Source organism: Quercus robur, chromosome 10 (assembly GCF_932294415.1).
Source record: "Quercus robur chromosome 10, dhQueRobu3.1, whole genome shotgun sequence".
NCBI classification, from domain to species: Eukaryota; Viridiplantae; Streptophyta; class Magnoliopsida; order Fagales; family Fagaceae; genus Quercus; species Quercus robur.
The window spans coordinates 21596867-21611312 of record NC_065543.1 but is presented as its reverse complement, the minus strand read 5'-3'; the positions used below and the strand labels follow the sequence as shown (position 1 = coordinate 21611312).

The following is a 14446-nucleotide window of genomic DNA, read 5'->3' as shown; positions in this document are numbered from 1 at the left end:
TAGACAAAGCGAGGCCTAGCTTCGACTGAAGCGGCCACGGACAGAGATTGTGACTCCTCCAAGTTCTTCCACTCCTTTCACATCCGCACCTTCATCATCGGCGGGTGGTGTGACCCTCGAGGCAGTCATAGCGCAATTGCAACGCATGGATGCTCACCTTGACACACTCAGTGATGAGTTGTGTCAGGTGAACACCCGTGTCAGCCGTATTGCTTGATGGCAAGCTCGCCTTGGTGGCTTTGTGGAGTCTCCCTCTCCTTCTCCAAAGGCATCTGAGGACGAGGACGATGATGGTGACTCTGACGACGACGACGATGATGATGAGGATGAGGATAAGGATGCTAACTCGCCCAGTGATGATGAGATGACTGCTTGATTTACTTACCCTTTGTCATTCATGACAATAAGGGGGAGTAGTTTTGGATATGAGAGTAGTCATGTATATAAGGGGAGAGAGTTAGCATATGAGATTTTTGTTAAGGGAAGTGTTTATATTTTGAGGGATGTAGTGAGGTTATTATGTATTTTTCTTTTATTTCTTTTACATTTACCTCATATATACCGTTCTTGTGACCATTTGACATACATTGTACTTATCTTTGGATAAATATATGTTGATGTATGTTATTCACCTATCTTTACATGTGTTGTTTATTTTTTCTCTTTATGCACATGCTTCTTAGTAATTGTATGCAATCTTTTATTTTTGTTTCACACTAAGATAGCATGATGAGTTTTGTTTAAAGTGTTTCAGAAATACAGGTTGTCAAAGTCTTCTTGCCATGAACTATCTTCTTGCAAAATTTTTCAAGAGTTTGTGTTAGGATAGATTTTATTGTATTCAACAAGTGAGTATGAGTTGAGTGATTTATGACTTCTCTCATATGTTCATTTGTTTGTTGTGGTTTTGTCACAGATTGCCAAAGGGGGAGAGTGTTAGGACATATGTGAATCATGTTAGGAGCATATGTCAATATAGAATTGGTTAATCTTTTGACAAAATGCACTTTACTTGTAATTAGATAGATTTAAGATGTGTTTAATACTTCAAGGAACAAGGTTTCAAGTTCAAGTGTTAAAACTATGTAAGTCCGTCCATAAAAAGAAAACAAAAAAAACTAAAAATGTCATTTTTGTAACAGTTAATTTGGTCAATTTTCTCAACCCGCTAACAAAAATTGATTACAAATTTAAAACAAAAAAAAAAAAAAAAATTGCTACCAAATGCTATTTTTGGGTAGAAAAAAAATCATGGGTAATACTGTGTCCGAAAATTGCCCGAAACCCGACACACGAACACGAAGGGCCCGAAACCAAGAGACAACAGAACGTCCCAAACAGAGCAAAGTGAATTACTGACATCACAATTCACAAAGAGGGAAGAGCTCAAACGCCGCCACAAAATACAATGGGCAGCAGTAGCAGGCGACTGAGAGCGTTCAAGCGGTGGATGAGATCCCAAGGCATCGACTTCAGCGACGCCCTCCAATTCACCGACGACGGCGAAGCCATTTCCGTGAGAGCGCTTTGCGATCTCAAGGTAGGTGACATGGTGGCGAGAATACCCAAAACCACGTGCCTCACCGTCATGACGAGTGGTGCACGTGACCTGATAGAATCTGCTGGGTTGGGTGGTTCTTTAGGACTCTCAGTGGCTGTCATGTACGAGAGGAGCTTGGGCCAAAGCTCTCCTTGGGCTCCTTACCTTCATCTCTTGCCTCCTCATGAATCCTTGCCTTTGCTTTGGTCTCTCCACGAGGTCGACTCTCTCCTATGTGGCACTGAGCTCCACAAGGTCGGTCATCATCACCCTCCATTATTCTTGCTTCTAATCACATGCCCTTTTCTATTTGAATACAACCCAATTACCTAATTGCTTACGCGATTTAATTGACTGTGACTCAAGCACTCATTTATTAGGAAAATACATACTTAGGTACCCTGGAGTACAGTCACATGAACCATTCTCCGTACCTAAGAATTACTCCATTTATTATTATCTTGTTGAGTTGGCACTAATCTTGTTGTCACATCAGTTTATAAGCTTTTTATTGTAAAACTTTGTAGTGACATTTCCCATGTAATCTTGGGTAGAAGTGCCTATCACTCACAATTAACCACATTAACATGCCCTGAAATTGGGTGTCTCTGAAATTATTGATTTGAATAATAGTGATGTTAGGTATATTACGAATTTTACTACCAATTAGGTTGTATCCAAACTTTCATTTTTTTAGTTGGTTGAAACCCATCAATCATGCCAGTTGTTAAGATTTAGCATTTTCCTTTGAATAAACACACCCAATTTCATGACATGGTGAAGTAGTCGACTGTGAGTAATGGACACTGTATGCACACCACTCTTTCCCACTATTCACAAACAATCAACCACTTTAGCAAGTTGTGAAATTGGACGTGTCGGTAAGATTGTTGGACCTATTTATATTGTGTTTTACAATTGTAGGCAGACTGTGAAAGAAGACAAAGCTATTATTTATGAGGACTGGAAAGAGAACATTCTGCCTCTATTGGATTCACAACTGCCTTTTAATCTCAATCCAAATTTTTTTGGCGTTGAACAATACTTGGCAGCAAGAAGTCTCATTGCTTCTCGGTCTTTTGCAATAGACGAGTTCCATGGATCTGGAATGGTTCCTTTGGCTGATCTGTAAGTTAGGCCTTCATTTCTCTTGTATATTTGAATATGATTCATCTTTTAATTGTTTCTAAGTTAGAATGTAAAGCTACTTAGCATAAACCATTGTCTTTTTTTTGATAGGTAAGAAACAAGTATATTCAATAAACTGCTAAATGCAAAGAAGCACTAGCATATCAAACGTACAAGGAAAGAAAGAAAAGTACAAACATAAAATAAGAAAAACATTATGAACAAAGAAGAAGACTGCTTAGGAAGAGTGGGAGAGAATTACTAGATGTGAGTCCCCAAGCCCTAGCCCAATCAAAAAGGTGACCAGAAAAGAGAGCGAGCATTTGGTCATCGGATCTATCCAAATCCTCAAAAGTCCGCTGATTGCGTTCCCTCCAAATACACCACATCAGACACAATGGAATTAAATTCCAAATGTGAGATGAATGCTTCCCCAACCAATTTCACTAGCTAGAGAGGAGATCTAATATCGTACCAGAGGGGACCCATGAAATCCCAAAGGTTCTATAGACAAAGTACCACAGCCGATAAATCTTTCCACAATGTAACAACAAGTAATCCATTGTCTCCCCACAGCACCGACACATAATACACTAATCAACGAAGTCATAGCCCTTAAGCCTCAGATTATCTCCTGTGAGAATCCTATCCTATGCCGCTATCCAAACAAAGAAAGAGACACTCCGGGTGCCTTAACTTTCCAAATACCTTTCCATGGAAAGACAATGGAAGAAGAACCATGAAGCTTGTGATAAAAGGAGCGGATAGTAAAATCCCCATTCTTTGTCAACTTCCATCTCATACGATCACCCTCAATTACAGGGGGTTGATTGGATGCCAAGAAACGGAAGAAATCATCCACCACATCTGCCTCCCAATCATTAGGACCTCGAATGAAGCGAACATCCCAAATTCTCCTATTCCCCTCTCCTTGGCGCAACAGAGATGATTCTATGGAAGCTTCTTTGTTTGCAGCAAAAATGTACAAGATCGAAAGAGCCAACTGGAGAGGAAGGTCTCCACATCACCTATCCATCCAGAATTTCACTCTATCCCCCACCCCAACCCTAAAGTGGACATTTTTGTGAAACATTTCCCATCCCATCTGAATACTTCTCCACAGACCACACCCATGAGCACCCCTTCCCAACTTAGAGATCCATCCCCCCATTCTTCCCCAAATTTCAAAGCTACCACCCTCCTCCACAGCCTATTTTCCTTAATCCCAAAACGCCAAAGCCACTTTCCAAGTAAGGTTTTATTGAACGTGGTTAACTTTCTAATACCCAAACCGCCATTAGCCATAGGCATGCACGCCTTATCTCAACCCAACAAATGTGTCTTAGTATCACCCCACAAGAATTCTCTTTGCAGCTTCTCAATTTTGTTCGCCACGTGTAGGAATGGTGAAAAGAGATAAGAAATAAGTAGGGAGGCTAGATAACGTACTTTTAAGCAATGTCAGTCTGCCACCTTTTGACAAAAACAACTTCTTCCAACTTGCTAACTTTCTTTCAATTTTTTCAAATACAGGGTCCTAAATAGAGGGGGCTTTATGGGACGCCCCCAACGGCATACCAAGATAAGTAATTGGTAGGGTCCCAACCCTACAACCCAATATCTCTGCCAAAGCATGCACATCATTTACCTCTCCTATAGGAACCATTTGGCTCTTAGCTACGTTAATCTTTAAACCGGTCACAGCCTAAAGACAAAGTAGCAACAAACGAATATGTAGGATTTGCTCCACCACTACCTCACAAAACAAAATGGTATCATCCGCAAACAGCAAATGTGAAACACATTCCCCTCTGCCCCTCCTGCCATCTGCCCTAAAACCACTAAGTAATCCTGCCCCCTCCATTCTCTTCACCATCCTACTAAACACCTCCATCATAATTAAAAATAACAAGGGAGACAGTGGATCCCCTTGTCTCAAACCTCTAGAGCTGCCAAGGAAATTAGCTGGCGACCCGTTAACTAACACAAAAAACTGCACTGTTGAGATACAAGTTCGAATCCAGTTGCACCATTTCTCCCCAAAGCCCATTTTCTTCATCAACTTCAGAAGTGCCTCCCAATTCACATTGTCATATGCTTTCTCAATATCTAACTTATAGATTACCCCAGGAATCTTACTCTTCGTCCGGCTGTCCACACACTCATTGGCAATGAGAACTGAATCAAGGATTTGTCTACCTCCTGCAAAACTATTCTGAGATTCAGATATCAGTTGATCTGACACCACTTTCAGTCGATTGGCCAAAACCTTGGCCAAGATCTTATACAAGCTCCGCACTAAACTAATAGGTTTGAAATCTCGAATGTTAGAGGCATTATTCTTCTTAGGGATTAAAACTAAAAAGGTAGCATTTAGAGATTTCTCAAACTTATAGTGCTGATAGAACTCTTCAAAAACTGCTAAAACATCACTTTCTACCACTCTCCAGCAGTGATGGAAAAAGGCCATAGAAAAGCCATTTGGACCTGGAGCTTTATCCCCTTCCATATCTCTAACCACTTGTATTATCTCGTCCTTCTCAAACCTCCTCTCCATCCAGCCCCTCTCTGCCTCCTCAATTTGATCAAACTCTAGACCTTCCACAAAAGGTCTCCACTCTTCGGACTCTTGATACAGAGTTTTATAAAATTGAACTACTTGAGTAGCCACTTCTGCTCCTTCCTCATAAATCACCCCATCCACTTCTAAGAAACTCAGATGATTATGCCTTCTACAGGAGTTAGCCATTTTGTGGAAGAACTTTGTCTTATGATCACCCTCCTTAATGCACAACATCCTCGATTTCTGTCTCCATGAGATCTCCTCTAGAGAAAGAAGATGCTCTATTTGCGATCTCACTTCATTTCTCTCACACAACTTTGTTTCAGTGAGTCCAAGAACCCCATCCTTAGCGTCTAGCGACTCTAAAGCCCCCAATAATTCTTTCTTCTTGCGGTCAACGTTGCCGAATTCTTGGTGGTTCCACTGAATAATGTCTTCTTTCAAAGCTTTCAATTTTTTGGTGAACACATAACTAGGTGTACTCGAGAAAGAATGACGATTCCACCACGAATCAACTCTGTCAACAAACCCGTCCGTTTTCAACCACATATTCTTAAATCGGAAAGGACTTTTCCCCCTCACTATACCCCCTGCCTCCAAAAGAATTGGGAAATGGTTTGAAATAGGTCGTGGTAGAATCTGCTGGATCACATCCAGAAAGTGTTGCTCCCAGTCATGCGACGCTAGAGCTCTATCAATCCTAGACATGGATGGCTGGCTAGTACCACTGGACCATGTATAACTCCCTCCCTCCAAGGCAAGTCTATCAAATTTAGGTCCTCGATAAATTCAGAAAACTTTTCCATAGCTGAAGTAAGCCGAGATCCACCCCTTCGTTCGCTAGGAAAGTGGACAACATTAAAATTCCTAAAACAGCACTAGGGAACATTCCAGTACTGCTGAATACCAACCAACTCATCCCACATATAACCCCTTATATTGTTGTCATTTGGGCCATACACCCCTGAACAAGCCCAAATAAAACCATCTTCCACCCCTTTCCATTGAACCGACACCGAGAACGAATCCAGCATCTAGAACTGCGTAATCCACATACGGACAACTCCACAAGTTGCAAACCATCTGTCTATCAATGCCGACAAGTTTTGTTTCTTGAAGGCAGATAACAGCACACTTCCACTACCGTAACAAATGTCTGACTACCAAATGTTTCTGGGAGTCGTTCAGTCTTCTAACATTCCAAGAAATCATTTTCAACTTCATTAATAGTATCAATTCCCCACAACTTCCTCTACTACACTACCAACACCCTCTCGCCCATCATAATTTACTGAGGAAATTAAATTCCTCAACTCTCTTTTCCCTTTACCCGTTGAGGAGGTTGCCTTTTGGTTAGCTGCTACTTTCTTCCGTCGTTCAATAACTACCTCCATCTCCCTTTCTAACCTTTGAAGATAGTCAATGCATAACCTCTCATGACGGTTCACAGAAAGCCCAACCACTTTACTAAAACCTGGGATCCTATGCTTCACCCAACTTGAGACATCCAACTTACTACCCATACCCAACACCTCATTATCCTTATACATTTCCATCGACAATTCTAGCCCTGGAGGAGCGATAGAGGATAGCGGCTCACAGTCTATCAAACTCTCCTCCTCACCCATACAAGCTACTTCTGAGATAGCCCCTCCCTCCTCCATCGAGACCCCCAGATCGGGTTGATTAGTCTCAAAAACAACAATCTGCCTGGTGCACTTGTCATCCACCCCCTGAGACAAATGCACTCTACTCCCACTTCCAGCCTTATCCATACCATAGACACCATAATCCACCAACCCAGAACCCAATCATTCTAAGAAGGGCTGCTGCCAAGAAGAAACCCATAGAAATTGGCGTAGCTACCCAATCGGCCTTACCCTGAAGCATAACGGAGTCACCATCAGAGACATTGTGTGTCCATCGGAGTTAAACCAATCATAGGGACTGCAACCAATCTCCATCGGAGCCCCCCCAAGGCACAAAGAACCATTTCTAGCCACCGTCTCAGGCTTTTGAGTCACCACAAGGCCGTCGGAGGTGAACCCATCCAAGTCGCAGCAAACTGCCTTTGTCCGACCCACCGTAAGGCTATCGGAGCTGGTTGGAGACGCTACCTGATGATCTGCCACCTCTTCAGTGGGCGTCGGAGACTTGGGTATGTCTGAGGAGACTTCTGCCGTTGTCGCAGATGGCTCGCCCAATACACAAGTGCTTGGGCTTAAGAAACTTACCTCGGGCAGCTGGGTATGTCCCAGACCAGGTTGGGCTAGCTTGGTTTTCACACTTAAACCCACATTTAAGCCCATAGTTTGCGTTGTATTACTTTCCTGTGAAGCCCACTCACTATCAGAGCCCACCACAGGAAGTAAGTGACACTATGAACTCCTATAGGGACCCACCACGTGTTCCCTCTAACTGACCCACTTGGGTTGCCTCAATCCACCTTTATACACCTCAGGATTTGTGTGAACTTGTGACCCTCTTGGAGTACTTACCACCTGCACCCTCTGATTTCTTTTCACCCAAATAGGACTCCTTAAATCACCTTTATAAGAACTCCATACCACCCTCCTTTTTCCTTCCCCATTTACCTCAATAGTCAAGCCTATTGCTGCCCAATCAGGATTCCTCAAATCACGTTTATTTCCATAACCATGTACACTCGAATTTGACTTGAATTTCAATGGAGATCTCTTATTATTTCCTACCGGATTTTGCTCACCAAACTCTGTCTCCACATTAATGCCCTGCTCCCTCCTATCCCCTCCTCCCACCACCATCTTATCAGACTTGCCCACCGGAAAATCTCCTATCTTGGCACCTAACCATCTCTGATTCATCACCAACTGTGTCATCTTCCCCTTGTTTGTGGTACCTAATTGCTTTAGTTGCTTTCTATCCTCTATTTTTCCCGGATAACCTTGTACAACTTCAGCAAAAGTTCTATAGTTTAGAACCTCCGAATTATACCTATGCACCTGAGGGATAAATTTTGGATGACCAGTTCCACCCATCGCAAATTGGGCAGGATGCAACATCTTCCTAAGTTCAGGCCCAAAAACCCTCCAACCATATTTCTCTTTGCCTTTAGGGATAATAATCGATCTCCTAGACCCGCCAACTTTAAGTTCAGTCAAAAGTAAGAACTGACCAGAAAAATTGGTGCTCCATTGGAGAGTATAAGCAATGTCGCCATCTCTGAATGTAAAAAACTGTTTGGAGTTTGTCCCAACAACAATGTGTTCAATATTATCCATCAGCCATTGTGCTGCAATCTTGCCCATGAAGACTGATCTCATAGAGTATTTGCCCCTCTCAAAAATACGTAGCAAGAAATAACATCCCCCTTCCTTTACAGCTAATTGAAAAAACTTGGATTCAATGAAAAATCTGCAAACTCCCCCCATGACTGATCGGAAAAAAAAAATGAGAGAAGAATGTCTGGCTAATCAGAGGTCGCCGGGCCTCAAACACTGTCAGCATAAACCATTATCTCCCTTCTTATTTATGCATTCTTGGTTATTTATGGTTATAACAAATAATTGGGGTTCAATTGTTACAACAAGTGAAAGAGGGGGAGATTCAAACCTTGGTTCAACTTATATAGAGACTAGACAATGCCACTAAACTACTTATATTTCCCAATATCATCATTTGATAAATGAATGATTATATCCTACACCCATTTGGTAATGTTGCTACTCAAGTACAAGGGCTATATACATAGAGTGAAATACTGATTATAAAAGAAAGAAAACTAAGCAGGCAAAAATACAAAAAACAGTAAGATACAACACTAGTGAAAGCACAAGGAATCCAGAAAATCTAGGAGTCTTGCCACTGAGAGTGAAGGAGACAGCAAAATCAAGTCATATATGTACTTCATAAATAAATATTTCAGCTTCACCATACTTAGTTCTTTTCCCTTGAAGCACCGATCATAATGTTCCCTTTCAATTTAGAGGAACTTTTGCCTTTGTTTATCCCCTTATAATCAAGCAAAATAGGAAAATGATCAGACAGTGGTCTTTTGAGTAACTTTTGATTCAGCTTGGGAAAATGTGCTTCCCATTATGTTGAAACCAAGAACCAATCTATCCTAGACATTGATGGTTTTTTTGTTGTGGGGGGGGGGGGGGGGGGGGGGTGTGGATGGGGGGCGCTAATTGTTGGACCAAGTAGAGGCATCTCCCTCCAAGGCCAAGTCCAGCATAGCATTCTCTGAGATGAACTTTGAAAAGTCACGCATTCCTGAAGTTAAGTCTAGTTGCCCACCTCCTTTCAACCAAAAATCTAACCATGTTGAAATCACCCCAAGGCACCTCCCCCTCCAACTAATTATCCCTGCCAATTCCTCTCATAGCTCCCTTTGAGAGGTGTCTGTGGTAGGCCCGTAGACCCTTGAAAAGCCCATTAGAAGCCATCTTCAATGAAATTTACTATTACATAGCATGCTAACAGCTTCTTCAACTTTTCTACTACGTTTATCCCATATCAACAAAATGCCACCATATGCTTCCTATAACATTAGGCATTGACCCCATTTTAGTTTCTTGAAGACGTATGACATCTGCTATCCATACCCTTAACAAGTTTTGAATTTCAAGTCACTTCTCCCCATCATTCAACCCACAAACTTCCATGAAACGATTTTTAGCTGCATGATCATGGTAATGTTAACCCCCTGGCTCTTCTTTTGGTTGTATCACTCCCCTCAAACTTTTTGGTTTCATAATTGATGGAACAAGCCAGATTCTGCAACTCCCTGACCCCCTTGGACAGATTGCATGAACACTTTTCTTGGCACCCTTCATCCTTGTTCGATTATATCACTCAATTCTAGAAAACAATTCATAGCATTTTCTTCAAAACCAGTCATTGATACACCCTTGGTAACTCAGTTTTAAACTGCACTGTTCAAATTTAAAAAATTCACTTCACTTCTCTAGTTTTATTTTTATTTTTAGTTTTTTAGTTATAACTTTTTCAAACAATCCCATTTTTAAAAAGCTGAAAAACAAACTATATCAAACAGGCACTACATCATTATATGATAAATAAACTCTTAATATGCTCCTAGCCTTTTGCAATCTATAAAACCCTTCGTAGAAACTGTGTAACCAGGGCAAATCTATTACTATGGAATATAACAAGGGAGTAACCTCCTACCATTGTCTGTGATTTGTCTCAGCGTTATGTCAGATCTAGACTCTCGAAATGAAATGCCTATGCCTTTTCCAAGTTTTCTGTTGGAGTTGCACTGGCAACATGGGCTTTGAGTTGACTTTTTCTTACTTAAGATGTGAAGACTGGATTTTTTATACCTCTTATTTTTAAAGGAAGATTTATCTTTATGTCAAGGAATGGCTAACTTAAATCCTGATAAAGTCATTGGTATGCTACCATGGAAGCTCATGCTATATAAAATATTGGGGGAAATTACACTTTACCACCCTAAACTATACCTCAGATTACACTTTGCACCCTAAACTTTTCGGATGCATATTTTGCATCCTAAATTATGACATCTGTTACACTTTGCACCTTGGACTTAAATTTTCTGTTATATTGGACGGAAATCTCAACCTCATGAGTTTGCATGTGACTCTTGCTTAAGTGAAACATGGGTCAAAGACCCAAATGCCCTTCTTCCAACCCAACAACAAGCCACTTTCTCTCTCTAAACTCTTCCACTGTTTTTGGCCACACACAGTTACAGCCACCAATTTACGGGCATGAGATCCGCAATCAGAACCCACACATTGTTGGCCGTCTCACAATCAAAAACCAGATCAAAAACACAAATTCATAGGGATACAAAATCATAAACACAAATTCGGACCAACCCACACAAGATCCACAAACACAAATCTCATTCAATCTATCACCAAGATCTGCCGTGAAAGTGAGAGAGAGAGAGGAGCTAAATCATACACAACCAAAACCCAAACCGAATCTGAATCGGGAACCAAAAAAAACCCAAATCGGAGAGAGAGAGAGAGAGGAGCTAATCATACACAACCAAAACCCAACCCAGATTTGAATTGGGACCTAAACAATCCTAAATCAGATATGAATTGCAACCAAAACAAAACCTAAATCGGAGCTAGCCACCATCACCCACTACCATATGTGACCCAGCCACCGTACCACCCTCAAAGTCCGCTGATCTATGCATTGAAAAGACCCAAAACACCAAGTCACGTGTGAGAGAGTGGGACTGTCTGAGACCGTGATCTGTGTAAAAGAGTGAGGAGGTTCTTTTGAGTTTTGACTTGGAAGAGGGCATTTAGGTATTTTGACTTGCTGTTACTTAAATAATAGTCATGTGCTAGTCACGTGATTGAGCTTTCTGTCCAATATAACAGAAAATTTAAGTCCTGGGTGCAAGTGTAACAGATGTCATAGTTTAGGGTGCAAAATGTGCATCCGAAAAGTTTAGGGTGCAAAGTGTAATTTGAGGTATAGTTTAGGATGGTAAAGTGTAATTTCTCCTAAAATATTAATGACACATGTACTTTGAGAGAAAGCAGAGAGAAAAAAAAAATGTAGTACATATGAACACTTGAACAGTGGACATTTACATGTATTTTTCAGCTGTACTAGTCATTTATCAATAGCACTGCCTGTTTTTGGATGTGTTTTTCCCCATATTTAGTAAAGTTTATGTCTTAAATAAAGGATATAAAGAGTCAAATACCATTTTCTTTGGGTTATGGTATGAAACACATTATGATAGGCGAGATTTTACAGCTTAATGCTTATCATATAGAATGGTTACTTCCTTATGCATAGTTTGGAAGATGCAATCATGTGTATTAATTTAATTAATTATATTTAGTTTTGCCTCATTTATTGTTGGTAAAGTTTTCATTGATAGATCCCATAATGCTTTCTACATCTTGCTTTTTACCTTATTATTTACTAATCTCTTTTACATGAAATCAGTTTTAATCACAAGACGGGAGCTGAGGATGTTCACTTCACCTCTGTATCTTTTCATTCTGATTCCATAAGCGATACTGACTGCAGCAAAAATGATCTCCAAGCCAATACTGGTGATAATGAACCATTGTCTGAAAATTCCTATTCGGATGGTAGAGGATCAGATATTAGTGGTGGTAGTGACTTGGACAACTCTTCGGTCTTGGGGGATCATACCACAGCATTGGAAATGATTATGGTGAAAGATGTCAAAGTTGGAAACGAGGTTAGAATTTGCTTCTGTTCATAGAGTAGCTTTTTCAATCATTTTTTCCTTTTAGCGATTTTAGTATTATGTGTGGTATCAGGTATGATGTAGATTTTGAATCTTAAGGTGCATTTTTTATTATTAAGTTGCACACACAGCTAATGAGTTTGGAATCCCTGACCTCACCCTCTACCTTGGTCTTAAAAGGAGCAGCGATGTAATTTGAGCTAGATTTAACTTTGAATCTTAAGGTACATTAATTTAATATCTTCAGCAAAAAAAGGGTTCTGTTGAAATGGGTTGACTTGTCAATGGTTAATCTCTCTCTAAAGCTGGATGATTTACCTTTTTCATTAAAGACCCAACACATGGACCTTCTAGATTAATTTGGACAGGACCATCACAGCCCCAATCCTGAGATTGATTCATTTAGGTAGGGCACCATTTATGTTGCTGGCCTTAACTATTTTATAATACTCTGCTAATAGTTCTTGTGGTAAAAATCCAGTTTCCCATAGATTTAAAAAGATGCTTTTCTCAAACTGTTTCTTCATTTTTTTTTCCCTATCTTCTCTCAGGTCTTTAATACATATGGGTTGGTAGGTAATGCTGCATTGCTTCATAGATATGGATTTACAGAGCCAGATAATCCATTTGACATTGTAAATATTGATTTGGAACTAGTATCTCAATGGAGTTTATCTTTGTTTTCTGGCCGGTATAGTCGAGCAAAGCTGTCCCTCTGGAGAAGATTGGGTTACTCTGGATGTGTAAGCGAGAACACTGAATATTTTGAGATCTCATCTGATGGGGAACCCCAAATTGAGCTGCTGATATTGTTATACATAATGCTGTTACCAGAGGATACATATCATAAGTTGGATCTTACATTGTCAACTAAAGGGAACTCTAATGGATCCATAGGCATGATTTTGTCTGAAAAAGGAAAGTTCATGTTGGAAAAAGCTTCAGAAGTGAGTAAGGATTTGTTGCTGACAAAGGATGTTTGTAATGCTCTCCGATTGCTGGCAGATATGCGCGATAGTTTTTATGGTTCTAATTCAATGGAAGATGATATTGAAGCACTAGGGAATTGTTGCATAAGAAGAGAGAGGAAGTTGTACTATTCTCTGATATTGCGTATCAGTGAGAGGGGAATCCTGGAGAGGCTCAGAACTTACGCTGCTTCTGGTGCTCAGTCTTTTAGAACTGCTAAGCGATCCTCAGTGAGAAAGAAGTTGAAGAAGACGTGAAACTTTTAACTCTCTTTATACCTCCTTCATAGCGTTACTTATAGCTGCTTATATCTGTGGTTGCTCCAATGTCTGTGCCAAATCACAGAACAGAGGGCACACCACCATCATTTTGCCCCAAGGTTTCTACTTGATGACAATGTAATCCATTATGTAACTTTTTGTAATGAGTAGGGAATCTCACAATTGGTGAAGTAGATGGCTTGACTTTTTATTCAAACCCAATGGTGAAACTTTCATGTAAGACTTTTTTGGGATTTTTGATTTTATTGGTCTGTTTATTTTGCTTTAGAGTTAAGAGGAAAATGTTTCCATTGAAAATATCTCAAGTGGCACTGACAATATAGACATGGCCAAAATGTGTACAAGACTACCATCTCAAGCTTGGAGTGAGGAAGACAGTGTTAGTACTTGGTAGTCCAGTTTGGGAAGAAGCTAGAACACCTCTGCTTGCTGCTAAAATGGAGTTGGTTTCTATGATAGTTTTTTGAGACCTTCCTCTTACACCATGTGTCAACCATTATTGCCAGTGTCTTGAGGCCACTCTCAGTATAGCACCAAAGTAAACTGAGGCACACAAGGAGTTAGTAGGGCGTCAGCCCATCTCTCTCCCAAGCAACAACAAAGCCGGTTTAGAGGAAATGGGATGGACTCAGGGAGTACAAACATCTGTCCGCAAAACTAAATTGTGAGCTTCAAAATTATAAAATCCAGGAACATGAACAAAGTCCATACCAAAATTTTGCTCAAAGCTATTTAATGTCCTG

General features: G+C 40.5%; 1 protein-coding gene across 1 annotated transcript; it reads left to right on the top strand.

The window, feature by feature from the left end:
- The first annotated feature begins 1271 nt into the window (after nt 1-1271).
- LOC126702043 (ribosomal lysine N-methyltransferase 3) lies at nt 1272-13977 on the top strand. The gene is made up of 4 exons (XM_050400642.1): nt 1272-1795; nt 2469-2668; nt 12183-12444; nt 13005-13977. The coding sequence occupies exons 1-4, from the start codon at nt 1409-1411 to the stop codon at nt 13677-13679; spliced, it is 1524 nt and encodes a 507-aa protein (XP_050256599.1). The 5' UTR covers nt 1272-1408; the 3' UTR covers nt 13680-13977.
- Nucleotides 13978-14446: the final 469 nt, after the last annotated feature.

Coding starts and splice junctions, on each gene's coding strand:
- LOC126702043 (XM_050400642.1), top strand. CDS start 1,409: ATGGGCAGCAGTAGCAGGCGACTGAGAGCGTTCAAGCGGTGGATGAGA. Junction 1,796..2,468: donor GTGGCACTGAGCTCCACAAG/GTCGGTCATCAT, acceptor AATTGTAGGCAG/ACTGTGAAAGAAGACAAAGC. Junction 2,669..12,182: donor ATGGTTCCTTTGGCTGATCT/GTAAGTTAGGCC, acceptor ACATGAAATCAG/TTTTAATCACAAGACGGGAG.